Source organism: Metopolophium dirhodum, chromosome 8, assembly GCF_019925205.1.
Source record: "Metopolophium dirhodum isolate CAU chromosome 8, ASM1992520v1, whole genome shotgun sequence".
In the NCBI taxonomy this organism is placed as follows: Eukaryota; Metazoa; Arthropoda; class Insecta; order Hemiptera; family Aphididae; genus Metopolophium; species Metopolophium dirhodum.
This window is the reverse complement of record NC_083567.1, coordinates 9,895,337-9,912,940: the sequence shown is the minus strand read 5'-3', so window position 1 is coordinate 9,912,940 and position 17,604 is coordinate 9,895,337. Positions and strand designations below refer to the sequence as shown.

At 28.8% G+C, this 17,604-nt stretch overlaps 2 protein-coding genes across 5 annotated transcripts; one reads left to right on the top strand and one right to left on the bottom strand.

Annotated features, from left to right (window-relative positions):
- The first annotated feature begins 1,176 nt into the window (after nt 1-1,176).
- LOC132950271 (kelch-like protein 3) lies at nt 1,177-4,415 on the top strand. 4 transcript variants are annotated; one of them, XM_061021625.1, is made up of 10 exons: nt 1,177-1,421; nt 1,491-1,713; nt 1,800-1,975; nt 2,052-2,148; nt 2,789-2,945; nt 3,015-3,127; nt 3,186-3,482; nt 3,545-3,685; nt 3,750-3,999; nt 4,072-4,415. In XM_061021625.1, the coding sequence occupies exons 1-10, from the start codon at nt 1,255-1,257 to the stop codon at nt 4,251-4,253; spliced, it is 1,803 nt and encodes a 600-aa protein (XP_060877608.1). In that variant the 5' UTR covers nt 1,177-1,254; the 3' UTR covers nt 4,254-4,415. The 4 variants fall into 4 exon arrangements, with proteins under 4 accessions (XP_060877608.1, XP_060877607.1, XP_060877606.1 ...); XM_061021624.1 differs by having other exon boundaries at nt 1,491-1,719; nt 4,075-4,414; XM_061021623.1 differs by having other exon boundaries at nt 1,491-1,719; nt 4,072-4,413.
- A 3,731-nt stretch (nt 4,416-8,146) lies between these two features.
- On the bottom strand, nt 8,147-9,407 carry LOC132950869 (uncharacterized). The gene is made up of 2 exons (XM_061022463.1): nt 9,167-9,407; nt 8,147-9,104 (listed from the first exon to the last, which is right to left on the bottom strand). The coding sequence occupies exon 2, from the start codon at nt 9,065-9,067 to the stop codon at nt 8,363-8,365; it is 705 nt and encodes a 234-aa protein (XP_060878446.1). The 5' UTR covers nt 9,068-9,104; nt 9,167-9,407; the 3' UTR covers nt 8,147-8,362.
- Nucleotides 9,408-17,604: the final 8,197 nt, after the last annotated feature.

The following is a 17,604-nucleotide window of genomic DNA, read 5'->3' as shown; positions in this document are numbered from 1 at the left end:
TACGTTCAAATTTTCATTTTTCGTTAATCCGTTGATGAGATATTGCTCCTCAAAGTTGGGTGGTTTTGGGAGGACGTTGTAATGATCACTGTCTTTGATTATAAGAGTGATAAACCATGGACAACTTATGGACTAAAATAATTCTGTATTTCCGTATGTTACTCTATGGTGTGTTGTAGTCGGAATAGAATAGAGATTAAATCGTGATCAAATCTACAAACAGAAGCAGTCCAATTAGCTGGGTATACGTATACGGTAAACCCAATAATATGATCGTCTGTTATTGTATGTAGGTATTATCAGCTATCAGGTACAAAGATAATCACCGCTATATCTTGGGTCGAACGATATCGAATTTATTACTTATAACTTCTGGTCTTTATAATTGATAATAATTATTACAACCAATGACCAGTGCCGCAATCACCTTCGTGGGGTAAAACTGTGTGACTCCCTGAAGAATCAGCATAATAAAATACATTTGGGGCTCTAAGTACTTTATGAACTGATTTGAAAAGTGTAATATCTTTTAACCCTGGGACATAAAAATCCTAGTAGAGATAATATCTACTGACGAGGTATAACACATTTACACACAATAACTACCTCCCAAAACCACCCAACTTTGAGGAACAATATCTCATCAACGGATTAACGAAAAATGAAAATTTGAACGTAATAATTAATGAAAAAAATAGTTTTATTCAACTATGAAATTTTAAGTATAGGTTACCATTTGAAAATCAAAAGTTGATGGTGGTTTACCTAATAAATATAAGGGTGAAAAATATAAAAAAAATATTCAATTCTAGAACAGCGTAAATCTACAATTTTGAAAAAAGTCAATACTTTTTCAAATAATGAGTGTTGTTTGATAAAAGAATCACCCTGTATAAAATGTATATTTAATCAACGGCTATAGTGATTTTATGTAACTTCAAATTTTTGTAATCGAATGACGGATTTGGAACGTAGAAAGAATCGACTTAAACCGACTTTATTTTTAATTTACAATATAATTAAGACACTCATCCGGCACCTCTCGATCAGCTGATTCGGTTTACGTTTACCTACGATCTGAAGTCTGAACCTAGGAAACGAGCCCGTAAACTAATATGATGTTAGATCCTTGTTTGACCTTATTCAGTAAACGTTTACATCCACAATTTCGTTTTTCAGTTCTAACACAATAGTAATATAAAAACTAATTTAAATATAAGAACTAATTCTAATAGATAGATAGATATACTTTATATGATACAGTTACCTATTTTAAAGGAAAATGAAATGGATGCCTTACATACTGCATCATCTGGAAGTGAGTTAGACCAAGTTTTGAAATCAAATGCATGTGGTCCAACAAATTTTAGAAATAGCTCTCACTCTGTTAGACTACTTGAAGATTTACTTATTCTCCGCAAGTATGTTGACAGTGATTTTAGACTCTTTCAAAATAAATATTAGTAACGTAAAACATTTTTTGTTTTTAGAAATGAAGTTTTGTGTGATATTACATTTAAAACAGACGATGGTACTATACTATTTGGACACAAAAATGTTTTGATGGCAGCTAGTCCATACTTCAGTGCAATGTTTAATAATTTTGACGAGAGTAATAAAGATCTTGTTAGTTTAAGAGAATTAGATTCCACCATTTTAAGACAATTAGTAGATTATATTTATACTGGAGAAATTATGATCACCAAAGAAAATGTACAGGTATAATAATTAAATACTTATTTGATTTGGTTTAAACTTCTATAAAAATTTTCAAAATGCATTATTGTTGGTTACTCAAGGGTTTGTTACCAGCTGCCAATCTCTTACAGCTAAACTATGTGAGTGGTGCATGTGCTGAGTTTTTACGAACACAACTAGAGCCTTCAAATTGTATTGGTATCAAAGAATTTGCTGACTTACATAACTGTACGGAATTGTTGTCAAGTTCTGAAGCATACATAAAAAAACGGTTTTTGTATGATTTCCATTATATATAACTCAATTCTCTATATCTATCAGTATATTATTCAAATAATTATTACCATTTTCAGAGAAGTGGCTGAAGGCGATGAGTTCCTATCTTTATCTTTTCAAAAAGTGTTTGAGCTTATCTCCTGTAATGACTTATCTGTTTCATTTGAAGAAAAAGTAAGCCAATTAAAATATATAATAATATTCTTTTTAATATTTTGAATGGAAGATCAATTTGCCTAAAATAAAAATATAAAAAGTTTTGTATATTTTATCTTCATATTTTATTTTATTTTATTTTTAAATTTTAAGATGCAAAGGGGGCTACCCAAATGGGCCGACGACGGGGTTAGAGAAACGAGCGAGGAGCAGAGGTTCTAGTTTATTATAATATAATTGTATATTTAGAGTGGCAGTTTGATAAGAGTATATTGTAACCATGTGTTTCAACCAGAAATAGGTGGGTGGGTCTGAGTAAGTGACAAAACTAAATATTAATTTTACACCTGCGTATTGCAGGAACTTAAGGGCCAGTTGTACCGTACACGGTTACACTTCGATTACGCTTAATCAGCTGATAACAGATTTTATAACTGGGCAAATTCGGCCAATTAAACTTTGGTTAACTTTAATCGGAGATGGTACAGCTGGCCCTTAGAGACCCTTTGATACATTATACATAAGTTGGTTAATTTTGAGATCCAGCTTTAACCTTCTTTGAATTTTTAGTGATGCAGTACAATACTTTTGGGTAGGCAACTGATCTTTTATAATTTTGTTGTTTTAATTTAATTGTATATTTATTTGTTGTTTATAGGTATTTGAATGTGTTATCAATTGGGTAAAACATGAATTGATCTGTCGAAAAGATTTTTTGGAAAAATTAATGGAACATGTACGCTTGCCATTGGCATCAACACAATATATATTACAAAAAGTAATTAAAGAACCTCTTCTAAAAAATAGTCCTAAATGTATGTTATTTTCATTGAAATGCCTCATTATGAATTTATATCATTTAATAATTATTGCAATGTTTTTAGGTAAAGATTATGTATTTGAAGCATTACATTTTAACCTTCTTAAATCAGTTCAGCGTTTCACCATTCCACTATCAATTCGGTGTAAACCTAGACAGTTTGATAATTCACAAAAAGTGATTTTGTTTTGATTAATGTATCTTCTTAATTACTTAAACCATTTAATTTTATCAGGTATTTCTAATGTTCAGTCGGTCAGATACATTGCCAAAATGTTATACAGAATGGTATGACCCATCAACAAACCTACGAGAGAATGCACCTGGAATGAATGATAGCCGTGTGACGGCTAGTGTAGGGGTCATAAAAGATCAATTTGTATTTGTTGTGGGAGGTGTGAATCAATCAAGTTCTCGATCTGTTAGTATGCTTGATGTATCTTTACAATTACCCTGCTGGGTGCCAATGGTCGATATGTTAGTTAGTAGACATCAATTAGGAGTCGGCATATTAGATGATTGTATATATGCAGTAAGTTATACTAGTATTTTACTTATTTTATATTATAAATATATATTATTTTGTAATTTTAGGTTGGTGGACATGACGGCACCAGTGCATTAAATAGTGTGGAGGTATTTGATGTCAGTATTCAAAAATGGCGAATGGTGTCTAGTATGACAATTAAGAGAAGTCATTTGGGTGTTGGTATACTCAATAATCGTTTATATGCGGTGAATAATTATATTATTTTTTATTTTAAATTTGTAATACATTTCATTTAATTAAACCTTATAGGTTGGAGGTAATAATGATTCATCAAATTTGAAATCTGTGGAATGTTATGATCCCAGTCTTGACACATGGACACAAGTTGCAGATATGTCTGTATGCCGCAGTGAATTTGGTATAGGAATATTGGATGGTGTTATGTATGTTATTGGTGGTTATACAGAATCGGAATTTGTCAAAACTGTCGAGGCCTTCAGCCCAAGTGACGGAGTTTGGTCTACTATTGCTGATATGGATGCCTGCCGATACAATCCTGGTAGGCAACTAAAATAATAATTTTTGAAATATTTGTAAAATTTGTATTAAATTAAATTTTTTTTTTATATAGTAGTAATTTCATTAGATGGTTTATTGTATGTTATGAGTGGAGACACAGATTCCTATATGGTGGATACTGTAGAAATTTACGACCCAAATACAAATACCTGGTCAAAAGGAGAAACATTTTCAACTGACCAACTTTATGGTGGAGTGGTTGTTCATAGGCCTCCGCATTTTAAAACCAATTAACATAGAATATAACAAAATCATGGTCTCATGGTTAGTTTTTCAATGTATAATTTATATAGTTACAGTTATTTTTCCAATTTTAGTTTTTGTAATAAATGTTTGATTAAAATGTTTTTGTATATTTAAACTGATTACCATTTTATGTTAAAAAAAACAAGCTGTACAATTTTGGTAAATTATTATTTTTCTTGCATTTATACCGTTAAGAGCATAGTCATAGTTACACATAGTTACATAATAAGTCTTGCATCATTCTAAAACTAACCGACCACGTTTTTGACCACTTCATTCTTCACAGTGTGATCTATCTTATATCAGTGATATAAGGGGTTCTGAATCTATCAAAAGATTATCAAATGGTTTTGTTTGTTAGATTGCTAGGTATTCCCACATCTGACTCAGTTAGATATCTTGGACTTAACTTGGATAAGCGCCTCACTTGGAATAGCCATATCCGTATAAAAAGACTTGCCTTAAACGCTCGTCTTCGCAGACTACGAACGCTACTTACAAATAACAAACACTACAGTTTAAAAATTAAAGTTCTTAAGTATAAAACATTACTCAAACCTCTATGGACATATGGTCTCCAACTATGGGGTACAGCAAAAGCGTCCAATACAAACAAAATGCAGCAATTTCAGAATATAGCTCTTCGGAAAATTACTAATGCTCCACCATTTGTTTCGAATTACAGTTTACATAATGACCTGTCAATAAAAACTGTGACAGAAGAAGCTATACGCTTCTACAAAATCTTTCATGCCCGGCTGCAAACACCAAAACCCACTCATTAAAAACCTATCCATCCAAACATTACCTGGCAACCCCAGGCGTCGCTTAAAAAGGAGCTGATGCCGTGACTTGCTAGGGAACTAATATCAAAAAAATCAGTATATATAAATATAGCTAGTTTCATACAACTCCCAGTCAAGTGCCATTAGTGGGTGGCTTCTTACTCATGTACTCATGTATTATTGTAACCCTTATCAAATATGCTAATTGTGCATAATTGTACAGATTGTATATATTATTGTGTAAAATAAAAAAAAAAAAAAAAAGATTGCTAGGAAAGGCCAAGATACTAAGAGTAGGTCTTAACACCGCTCAATAATTATAATAGACTTTAATCATATTACTAATTTATATTTTATTTATATTTATTAATACTTTTTAATAATATAGTAGCAGTAGTCAGTTTTGGTTTATTTTATATTCTGATTAAAGTGATGAAAGTTACATAAATATATTTGTTTGTGGTATGACAATGATGTTTGACATAGTAGTATAGTAGTAGTTCATGTTTATGACACAAATAAATTAAATCTATAATATCATCTATTCTATATTTCTATGGTAATTACTAATAAACAACTTACTGGTGAACGTACAGCTAGGTTCACTGCAGCTATGTTGCCTGTATGTCCAGCGGCTTCGAGCTTTTAAGATGATATTCTTATTGGCCGTTGTATTCAGTATCATTCACTTGTCATGATCAGGGCTCGGGACTTAAAGCATTTGCTTATTTTTGTGGATTGACTTAAAAGCAAAGTCCTATGAAAGTGTATGTCGTGTACGACACGTTCAATTATGAAATTTAAGTGCTTTTTTCATAGATTTTTCAAAAAAATGCTGATTTCCATTTTTCTGGTTATTTTTGCTTTTTTGACTAGTTTTTCTACTTTTGTATGGTTTTTTTACAGCAAAGTTGTTTTTGATAGAATTAAAATGAAATCATTTAATGCAATAACGACTGTATGATTTAATAATTTAATTTTTTTTTTTCAACTATTTGTAAATATTGTTTACATTTTAATTTTCAGAAAATCCCTCGGAAAATCTATAAATAATAATGCAAATTGTCTCGAAAGTGAAGTTTAATTTTTTTTTTTATAATATAAATTATAAAAAAGGTGGATAAGTGGATGTCGCTCTGCTGTACAGTAGGTTACAAGTGGGTCACTGTAATGGATGGTGTTAAATTTGAATTCAATGATATAATATCATTGTATAAGAAAAACGATTCTGAGCGAAAACGGTCAGTCAGCCTATGATATTACCAAGTATATTTGATGATATTATTGTGAATAAAGTAATTTATATATAACCTATTTACGTGGAGCCTTGTTTTAAATTTTAAATCCTTAGCCATAAAAGTTAAACATTTTATACATTTTTAACCACAAAATAATTAATAAATTATAAATTTGATAAATGTTGTCAAAATTTGAACTTTAAATGCTTATAAAAAAAAATTGTGCCTATGTATTTTTAATATTTTTCAACTGCTATTAGAACGATATATCAGGAGCCTTATATTAAATTTTCACGCTTTTTTACCCGACAAATAAAAATTTATTGTTATTTATAGAAAAAAAAACTAAAAAAATTGAAAACTGACAATGTCCGTAAACAGCTCAAAAAGAGTCAAAATATTTTCAACATTTTATGGTGTATAGAAAATGCTAATATGAACATTCAGTGAAATTTTCAAGTATCTACAGTCATTTGTTTTTTAATTACAATAAAATAAGAAAATTGTTACATGAGAAATCGAGTAAATATCAAATGTTGTAAAAATATAAATTTCAGACGCTCATAAAAATTTAATTTAAGTTTCTTCTAGACATTTTTTTTTTGATAAAGGTAGACAAACTTATGAGTAATCTTATATTACATTTTCAAATCTTAGATTTAAAAAGAAAAATTTTTATGAATTCTCAACTCAAAATAATTTGCTATTTTTCGTGATTTTTCCGTATTTTGTCAAAATTTGAACTTTAAATGCTTATAATTAAAAACTGTGACTAAGGATTTTTAATTTTTTTCATCTGCCTTTGAAACAATAACCTAGGAGCCTTCTATTAAATTTTCAAGCTTTTTTACTCAACAGATAAAATTTTATTGATATTTATAGAAAAAAAAACTAAAAAAATTGAAAACTGACAATGGCCGTAAACAGCTCAAAAAGAGTCAAAATATTTTGTAAATTTTATTGTGTATAGAAAATGCAAATATAAACAACCAGTGAAAATTTCATGCATCTACGGTCATTTGTTTTAGAGTTACACCAATAACCAAAATCGATTTTGCGTAAAAATTCCCGTTTTTCCTTAATTTTTCTTTTGTTTTTCACATCGCTTTTGAAAACTACTGGGAAATTAAAATTTTGACCTCCCCAATGCACCAACGATATTCACTTTCCCATCGAACAAGATACTGAAGTCGAAAATCGAAGCATTATTTCGACTACTTATCGTGTACACAGACACAAAAATAAAAAAATAAAAAAAAAAATAAAAAAAAAAATAAAAAAAAAACACACATCATTGTAAAATCAATACATTCATCGTTTCACTCAGAATCTAAAATTATTAATATTATAACTATAAATATCAAATTAGAAGGATAGTAAATAGTTTTTTTTTTCTATATTAACGGTATGTAATTGTACAAAATAAATATTTTTTAAAAATGTCTATGTACATAGTACATACAATTATAATAATTAGTAAGTTATTTTATTAGTATAATATGCTATTTAACTGTGGAATCCCCCATTAAGTTTGTACAAATAAACAAGAAATATTAATGGTATTGACCCAAATCACCCCATTAAAATTATATACATGATTCGTTCATTTAATTACAAAGTATATTAAGTGTCACAACTCGTATAAATTTACTTAATTTTTATTTGTTGCTATTGTAGTGTTGCACTTGTAGGGAGTAACACATTTTGATCTAATATTGTTTAGAACTTATATCACACTAATATTGTAACCATTGTATGGACAGCCGGATAGGTATGCTATAATGGCAACTATTTAAACAAAAATAATAATGCAATTAATGAATAATATTAATAGTATACACACAAGACGTAATAGGTATTATAATAGTAATAGATTTTATTGACCAATATTCAGCAAGACAGTCTCTACTATTTTACTTTTCTTTTCATGCCACATAACAACTTTCAAGTAAATCACTCTTTTAAGAACAAAATAATATTAAACTAAATAAAATATAAATGTATGATTATAATCATGTATAAAAAAATTCAACTTTCCTAATTCTAAAAGCACCAACTTTTAAAAAGTTTCATATTATTCTGAATTGTGGTCGTTTTTGAGATATTTTTGATACTTTTTGTCAAAGATTTCAGCTGCTTTAATTACACTATCTTGTAATCCATTTATTCCCAATATCTTTACTTCTGCTAAAACATCTTTTTTCTGACAGTCCTTCATATATGAGCGTTTATGCACTATTTTCATATATTTCCACGCATCTTGAACCGTTTTCTCAATTGATTTCTTTTTCATTGAGTAGCTTGTAATTTTTAAAGAAAAATGGTATAAGAATAGCGCATGGGCTTTTAATAATGTCTGTGTATATTCTTCTTCTTTTGGTATTAACGCAGTAAAAGCTTGACACATCATATATTTTGGATACCCCTTACAAACAGAATGCATTTCATCAATTGAAACTGTTAAGTTCTTTGCTCCTGACATACAATAAGAACATGCTAATTTGGGAAAACACTCTGCCACTCTAGATAAAGTAAGAGCCATTGGATTTGATCCATCTTTATCAACCAAGTTATAAACTGCGATCAATCGTTCTATAGTACTAGCGAAAGAAGGTAAAGAATTTTTATTCATTTTTGAAACAGTGTTCCCTCTTTCAATATGCGCTGCGACCATAATAATAATGTCGTCTTTCCTGCTAACGTCAGCTTTATGCATTTGATACAATACTAAAGCCCATGTTTCTGGATCAAATCCTTTGATACTTGTACTTGGTGGCATCTTGATTGATTTCTTCAACTCAGCTGGCTCGACAAATCTAAGCAAAAATAGTTTATTATAAATATTTATCCGAGTAAACAAGGAATTTGTTTGTATTACATTTTTTAACCAAAACTGCACCAGCGTCCACTAATTTAGTAGAAATTAAAATTAGATTTTTTACACTGACGTTTTTGTACTTTCATTAACTTCGCTTGAGACTTCGATGAAATTGAAAACGTGAACCGAAGACTATGAAAGTATGAAAAGTGAAAACAGAATACTACAGGCATCCGCCATACAACATTACCAGCTACCACAGAACATGAACCTAACCTAACCACAGAATATGAAAACAGAATACAGCCCATAGACTTAAAAATATAATATAATTCTATTATAGTCTATATATATATTATATGATACAGCCATAGAACAATATTTTTATAGAAGCGAAACTCCATCAGCTGATTCGGTCACGGACTATGACAGAGAGGACTGGAAATGTTACGATGGACGGGTGACAGCCATAGATAATATAAGATCCTATATTATCTATGGTGACGGCGAGCCGAACGCAATTGGCCGGTATCTTCTACCCATAGACTTATAAAATAATTTGTAATTTACAGTTGAAAAACTTCATAATGCTCGATTTTTGGAGAAGGCGTGTTTTTGAGTTTAAAATACTAGAGATTTACATTTTTTCGAATTTTGATATGTTTATGCTCAACGTGTTAAATGAATCAGAATTTACCACGGACTAAGATATCTATATCTTAGTCCGTGGAATTTACCTATCTTTAAAAAAAAAAAAGGTTAGGGTAGCTATACTTACTTTTTTGTTATTGTTAATAAAAAGTCAGTAAAGATAGTTAAATTCTGATTTCATCAACACGTTGAACATAAAAATACTAACATTTCCAAAAAAGAAAGTTCCGAAAAATCGTTTGGGAAGTAAACTACATTCGTTCGTAAAGTTTTAACGGATATATACCGCTACAGCTAAAACGCCTACATAGAATTATTTAAAGAATCCTCCTTCTTAGCGCTCCTGGCGGACAACTCTCGCATTAAATTCCGTCAGAATACGACTCAGAAATGTCAAACATAAGAAGACGTGACTATACACCGTATTTTCTACAATAATTCTAGAATCTACATCGTAGCTCTGACAAATAAACCGAAAATATCCCTCGACTTGTGAATATATGGGCTGTTCTTACAATGTCCGGTGAAGTGTCGGTTAACGGCACTTAACAATAAATAATAAAGATATCTTTATTATCTATGCACTTAAGAGGAAATCAGCGCACTAGCCGCACTATTTGTTTTCTCTCTCTGGCCCACGCGCAACATGTACAAAACGCAGAATGATTTTTTCTATGTTTTTAAGTAATCTTAGAGTAAAATCACCTATTACAAAAAAGATAGAGAACAATATTTTAGAGATTTTTGAAACCGGTCAGTGTTTTGCGATGTTGTTTGCTGTATCTTGTAGGAAGTGTTGTACTGTTTAGTATTTTTAGATTAGGGCTTTTGCACCAGAAATTAAAGTCGTCTGCGAACAGGTTGGCCTTTACAGGAAATGTTATGGTGTTAGTTATGTCATTTATTGCTAAAAGAAAGAGGGTGACCGATAATGACAAACCTTGAGGAATTCCATTTTGCTGGGAGTAATTTTTTGATTGGGCATTTGAAAGAGAGATTGAGAACTGTCTTGAGTTAAGGTAGCATTTTATGTAGTTAAACATGTTGCCGTTTGTTAGTGTTTTTGAAAGAATTTGTAGCACTCTAATGGTAAGTCTCCATACCGAATCATAGGCTTTGGCGATGTCTATACTTATCAAACCGAGGTACTGATTTGAGTTGAGTGCGTCGTTTACTTCTGACTTAATGATCGTAAGGCTGTCGATTGTGGATCTGTGTTGAAAATAATTGTATTTATATATAAATATTATTTTTGTTGGAATTAAACAAAACGAGTTACTATTATTTTTGATTAAATATCTAAATTATACCTAAATGTTTTTCTCGATAATTAATTATGAAAGAATAATGGACATTTGGGAAAGGTATAATATACTATATAGTATATAATATTATTTAATGACTAATTAAAGTATTTTAATTCTAAGAAAATCAATACTTAGACATAACTAGAATATTGGCTATTGAGGCTTCGTAACCAAGAGACTTGAATAAAATGTTATTTCTAACTTTTCGTAGAATTGTTAATATTTAATTAAAATTATTATTTAGACCGTCCAGGTACAATATTGAATTTTATTTTTAAATAAACAAATATAGACATAATATTATTGTTAATATAAGCAGGAAGTCGCCCATCATTACGTTAACGTACCTACTAGACTGTCTAGACTTAATTTCTACTCCCAACTTGCAAGTATACCTGCCTAGTGTTAAGTTAAATTAATTAAATTAATTTGTATTTAAATATCAAACATGGAGTGGAGTCAAGATAAAACTCTGCAACTTATCGAATCATATCGTTTACATCCTGTGTTATGGAATTGTCAATTATCTGAGTATAAACTTCGAGAAAAACGACACGGCGCATGGAACGAAATCGCCAACTCGTTAAATGTAGAGAAGGACGAAGTTGAAAGAAAGATTAAAAACCTTACAAGCCATTTTGCTAGAGTCCAAGAGAGTGAGAGAAGAAAAAATTGCAAACACCAAATCTGGAAGTGGGGCTTCGACATATGAAGAAAAATGGTTTGCATTTAAGAGGAATTCCTGTTAAAAAAGAGCAAACCGAGAAATACGGTAAATACAGAGGTATGTATTATGTGCTAAAATTATACTGTTATACACTTTTACTAATAAAATTAATATTTAATATAATTGTACATATTATGTGATCTGTACTCAATTAGGTACCTATAGGTAGAATTACTTGTAAAGAATTATAAAATATATTTAATTTAAATCAAACTCTAATACCTTTCCAACATGTTTTAAATGAAAAAAAAACAAAAAATTTAGAAATTTATTTTGATAGGTACCTAATTACTTATTATATTACTTAATTGTTTTTCTAGACACAACACAAACATATTTCACTTAAGCTTGATGATCGTGATGACATAGTATTCAGTAATGATCAATCTGATGCAAGTTCTTCTACAACTCAAATTCCAATAAATAATGGTACAAACAAATCAAAACGTTCAAATTCAAATGTATAGTTAACATTACAAGAAAGTTTAACCATGCTTAAAAAAAAGTGTAATGTAGAATCCAAAAACAATACAACTCAAGGTATGTAAATATTATAATTTATAATTAAATTGAGTGTCAAGAAAATGTTCATTGACACAATGATTTTTATTTTAGCTAGGAAGTAAAATGTAATTTATGTATATTTTTCAGACGAGTTGGATGTCATGATTCAAAATTTGATCATTAACCAATGTTTGCCATTCTCCTTACCAGAATTTAAATCTATTTTACAAACAGGATTTCCTAAATTAAAAATATTGAGCCGTCCAACATTAATGAAAAGGATTGATTTGAATATAATTACCATGTTAACAAATTTGAAAAAAGAATTAAGTTTAGTCAATCACACTTCAACTACAGCTGATTGTTGGTCAATTCTTAAAAAGTTAGTATTTAAAAAAAAAAAATAGATATTATAGATCCCTAGGGACCTATACTATGTATTAAAAATATTTCATTTAAAATTATAGATGTTACAGGAATATACAAATGTAAAAAAAATGTTTCAGATCATATATAGGTATAACTGGGCATTGGTTGAACAAAAATGATTTAACAAGAACTTCATGTCTACTTGCAATAAAGCGCTTAAAAGGAAAGCATACATATGATGTTTTAGCGAAATCCATGGAGTTAGTTTATTCAGAATTTGATATTAGTCATAAAATTACATATTCAACCACAGACAATGGTTCCAATTTTTGTTAAAAGTTTCAAGTTGGTTATTTTATTTAATTGTATTTTTTCTAATTTGTTATCAACATTGTATTCTCTAATAATCAATTAAATGTACCAGAATATATTTAAAGTTACAACTTACAATACCATAAATTATGCATTATAAGTCAAATTACCTATAAGGCATAATTCCTGCTTTAAAGTCAAAAACCTTATGTTACCTATGTTACTATAGATAGGTAATGTTAAGCAAACAGTTAATAGTTTAATAATAATTGTATTTTTCAGAGTCTACAGTAAAAATGATAATCAAAATATTTTAAATTTGGATACGTTTGTTAATAATATTATTGATGATGAATTTGAAATGCAAATAACAAATGACGAAGATGACTTACAAGTGGATGATGATGAATTGAATGAAAACATATCTGTGATTTCTGTTTTTGATTTTTTAGAAGACAATGCTGATATTCAGTAAAGTTTGCCAAAACATCATCGCTGTAGTGTTATGAAATATTTATTAACTATCATTGGGGATGGTCTAGATAATTTGCTCGATAACATTCAGTTAGGCGACTCCGTTTCCCCCACCTCCTTAGCTCAAACTTGGGGTACTAAGCCACTAAGTCCCACATAAAATTGTGTATCGAGCAATTAGCACCCCAAGTAAGTAATAAGTAAAAATAAATAAAGACCGTTTTCTTCAATTATACATAGCCCATGGAACCCCTCCCCCTGTAAATATTCCAGTATGCCACTTCTGACTAAACATATACTTACAATTGTTATGTTTAATTTTGCAGGATGCTGAAGCTGCTCTTCAAAATAATTTGTTTAAAAAGCAAAGTAGAGCTAAATTTGGAAAATTGCAAGCACTTTTTAATAAGCAAAGTAGATCCACTCAATTTGCTGATATAATAAATCATAAATGATAACATTGGAGTATACTTAAGGATCCCTAATACTACAAGGTGGAACTCTTATTTTGATGCCATAAGATTTATACTATTACACCGAAAATCAAGCCCTACTAAATTTAATTTAATTTGTGATGAACTTAAAATTGCCAGGATTAATAATAATGATGTTGACTTTATGGAAGAATATTGCTTAGTTATGAAACCAGTTGCAATTTCACTTGACATTCTGCAGGTAATATTTAACTTATAATTATAATAATAATTCATACAGTTAATTTTTGTATTACTTATTAATATTACAAAGATGGATATATAAGTACACTTAATTGGTAGTTATATTTGTATTCAAGTGGTCACTTGTTAACATTCATTGTGTTTAAAAGTTTAATATAATACTAATTTGAGCAACTTATACATGGTAAGCTTTGACCTTTAACTTAAATACATACATTTTAATGGGAGCATTAATTTGAATTATTTTTGCTTAAAGATTGCTAATGCATGAATGTTTTGTAAATTTGTTTAAGTATACTATATGATTAAAATTTCCAATTTTCATAGTTTTTTGTTGATATTTTTACATTTTATACATTTATTTATTGTTAGCAAAAACTTAATATTTTATGATGAAATTGTTTTTTATATCTTAAAGCTTATTATATTATTATATTAACATTTCATTGGCATTATTTTAATTTTAGTAAATTTATTTAAGGTGAAAATAATATGTACTTTGGCTTTTTGCTGCCTACAATAAATGAATTGTCAAGTAAACTTGAAGCTATGAGCAGAAAACAAATTGTGTATTGTCAACCCTTGGTAAAAACTTTATATGATGGGGTGAATAAAAGATTTGGAGCTCTTGAAGAAAACAATTTCCTTATCATTGCAGCTGTAAGCCATCCTTCTTTCAAGTGCTCATGGATTAAAAATGAAATTAGGAAAAATGTTGCCATCTCTTTATTAAAAGATACAATGTATGAAATGTATTCTGGTAAAGTGGTTCAAGATACTGGAGAATTGAACAAACAGAAATCTAGTAGTAGTGATGATAGCAGTCAAGAGGAAGATACTAATGATTCGTTTTTTTCATGGGCCTCAACAAAAAAAAGTCTGAATGTATTAGTTGAAAATGAAATTGCTGACTTTCTCAACAAGAGTCCAACTAAAAAAATCAACGTATTAAATTATACTCCAATTTTAAAAAAGGTTTTTGTGAAATATAATACTCCCCTCCCCTCAAGTGCACCTATTGAAAGGGTGTTTAGTATAGGGGCCTGTATTTTAACAAAAAAAAGGGGGAAGATGAGCGATTCTAATTTTGAAAAAACCATGTTATTGAAAAGTAATTCTAACATTTTTTAAATTCTAAATAATAAGAGATTTTATTTTTTTTTCAAATAAAATTTTTATTGAATATTTTGAAACAAATTTTAATAAAAATATAAAGATTATTTCATTATTACAGTTAGTTTTTTTTTTCTGAATAGAAATTTAATTTATATTCATATTTGTATAAATGTATAATATTTGATTTATATGAATGTTAAATAAATTATATTAAGTATAAATATATAATGATGCTAAATTATAAGTATATATTAGGTATAAATATATTATGATACTTTATTATATATTGATAAATACCTAATATGAGCAGTATGTACTACATTTATGGTCTAATTTGTAAGTTATTTCATGTTTATTAATAAACATGTTTGGAAACAGCTACTATAAGGTGTAAAATTTAAAAAAAAAATACTTGTATTTGTATTCAAATACTTTATGAGTATTCGTAAAATACATTTTTATGTAAGTATTTTAAAAGTATTTTTAATAATTTTTTATGCGAATACTAGTATTAGTATTTTAATACTTTTTCAAAAGTATTTTTTACAAGACAGGTGAAGGTTAGGGTTGTCTCTTCTATATCAATGATGTTGTGGTCAATAATCTTATTGATTTCTTCTTCTAGTAGGTCGGTATATAGGTTCCAATTTGGGTTTTTAAAATTCCATCTGTGTTTATTTGAATACCTATTTATTATTTACTTGCCTATGTGATATTTTAATTATGATTAGAATGTGGTCGCTGCTATATATTTCTGATAAAACTTCCCATTCGAGCCTCTATGCAATTGATGGTGAGCTTAAGGAAAGGTCTATACAAGAAAAGTTGCCATTTCCAAAATTAATGTGAGTGGGGGTTGAGTCATTTAAAAGTACTAAATCTTCATTTTGTATGAGTTTTTCTACAGTTTTTCCTCTAGAATTGGTAGAGTTTGAGCCCCAAATTATATTATGTGAGTTAAAATCTCTTACCAGTATAAAGGGCTTAGGGAGTTGACGTATAATATTTTCTAGATCCGGTAAAGAAAAATCTGTTTGATTTGGCAAGTAAATGTTGCATATAGAGAATTTTTCGTTGAGTTCTATGGATACAGCTATTGTTTCGAAATTACTATTATTACTATTACTATTATTATTATTACTTATTATTATTATTTTTTTGGTTGGAATGTTTGATTTGGTGTATATTGTGGCTGGCTCTATCCGATATTATTTTATTTTTACTGAATCCTTTGTAATTTTTGAGGTGAGCTGTGAAGTTGTCTTTAAAATTTGTTTCTTGTAGGCAAATAATTTGGGGGTTGTGGTTTTGGATGATGAGTTTCAGCTCTTCTTGTTTCTTGAAGAAGCCATTAAGGTTCCATTGAATTATTTCAGCCATTATCAACAGTATTCTTTTTTTTTTTTTTTAATTTTTAATTTTTTGATATTGGATCATTTGGATAGTTTTTTGCTGGCTTTTTGTGGTGGTTATGAGAAGTGTGCATAAATTATTATTATCATTTTTATTTTGGACGATTTACAATATTTGAATAATTTTATACCTACTTGTTCGTCCAAGACCGTCCGACGATTTATTGTGTAACATTACCTACCTATAATCATATTCATTTAAAACTTGTTGTTTCAAATGTTCAAAAAATATAATTTATGTGTCTAAAGACATATTCAAATATTTTTTTGGTTATGCAATACATAAATTAATAACAAATAAGCGTACAAATGTCAAATGCTATACAATCGAATGTAATCGTGGACAGAAATGTGTACAGAAGAAAATTATTGAGAATAGAAAAACCCTCAAATATTGTGAATACATAGAAATAAAATAACCGACCGAAAAATTGAATCAAAATCGTTGTATGAGGTTAAAGCATATCATAATATTTTACTTTCTAGCAATTAAAATATGACACAAAAGTTTCATTCGAAATAATAGTACAAACCATAAATTATTATATCATCGATTTCTTATTTTGCTTATAGGTAAGTCATTGAAAGCGAAACAAGGCTAACGTGATGGATCTTGTCATACCCGATTTATCAATGTATAATATAATGGAAATCGTGTCATACTTCTCAAACACAAAAAAAGTATGCACTGACAAAAAAAAATTAAGGTAGGTAGGTAATATTATTTGCTGTATATAATAGTATTAAATTGGTTTGCATGATCTACGCAAATCACATTATAGCTGCTGATAAAATTTTAATTTAAAACATTATTATTGTCAATTCATTAAAACACATAATAAATATGATAAAGCATATTAATATAATATCTAATATTATTGTGAGTCTTACGGCGCTCATTATCCGTTATATTGTTACATATTATATACTCTAAAATGTATCAATGAAC

Excerpts from the sequence above, each read along its gene's own strand:
- LOC132950271 (XM_061021622.1), top strand. The coding sequence starts at position 1,255 with ATGATACAGTTACCTATTTTAAAGGAAAATGAAATGGATGCCTTACAT. Across the intron at positions 1,720-1,799 it reads TCACCAAAGAAAATGTACAG|GGTTTGTTACCAGCTGCCAA; the intron begins GTATAATAATTA and ends TGGTTACTCAAG. Across the intron at positions 3,128-3,185 it reads AGTTTGATAATTCACAAAAA|GTATTTCTAATGTTCAGTCG; the intron begins GTGATTTTGTTT and ends TAATTTTATCAG.
- LOC132950869 (XM_061022463.1), bottom strand. The coding sequence starts at position 9,067 with ATGCCACCAAGTACAAGTATCAAAGGATTTGATCCAGAAACATGGGCT.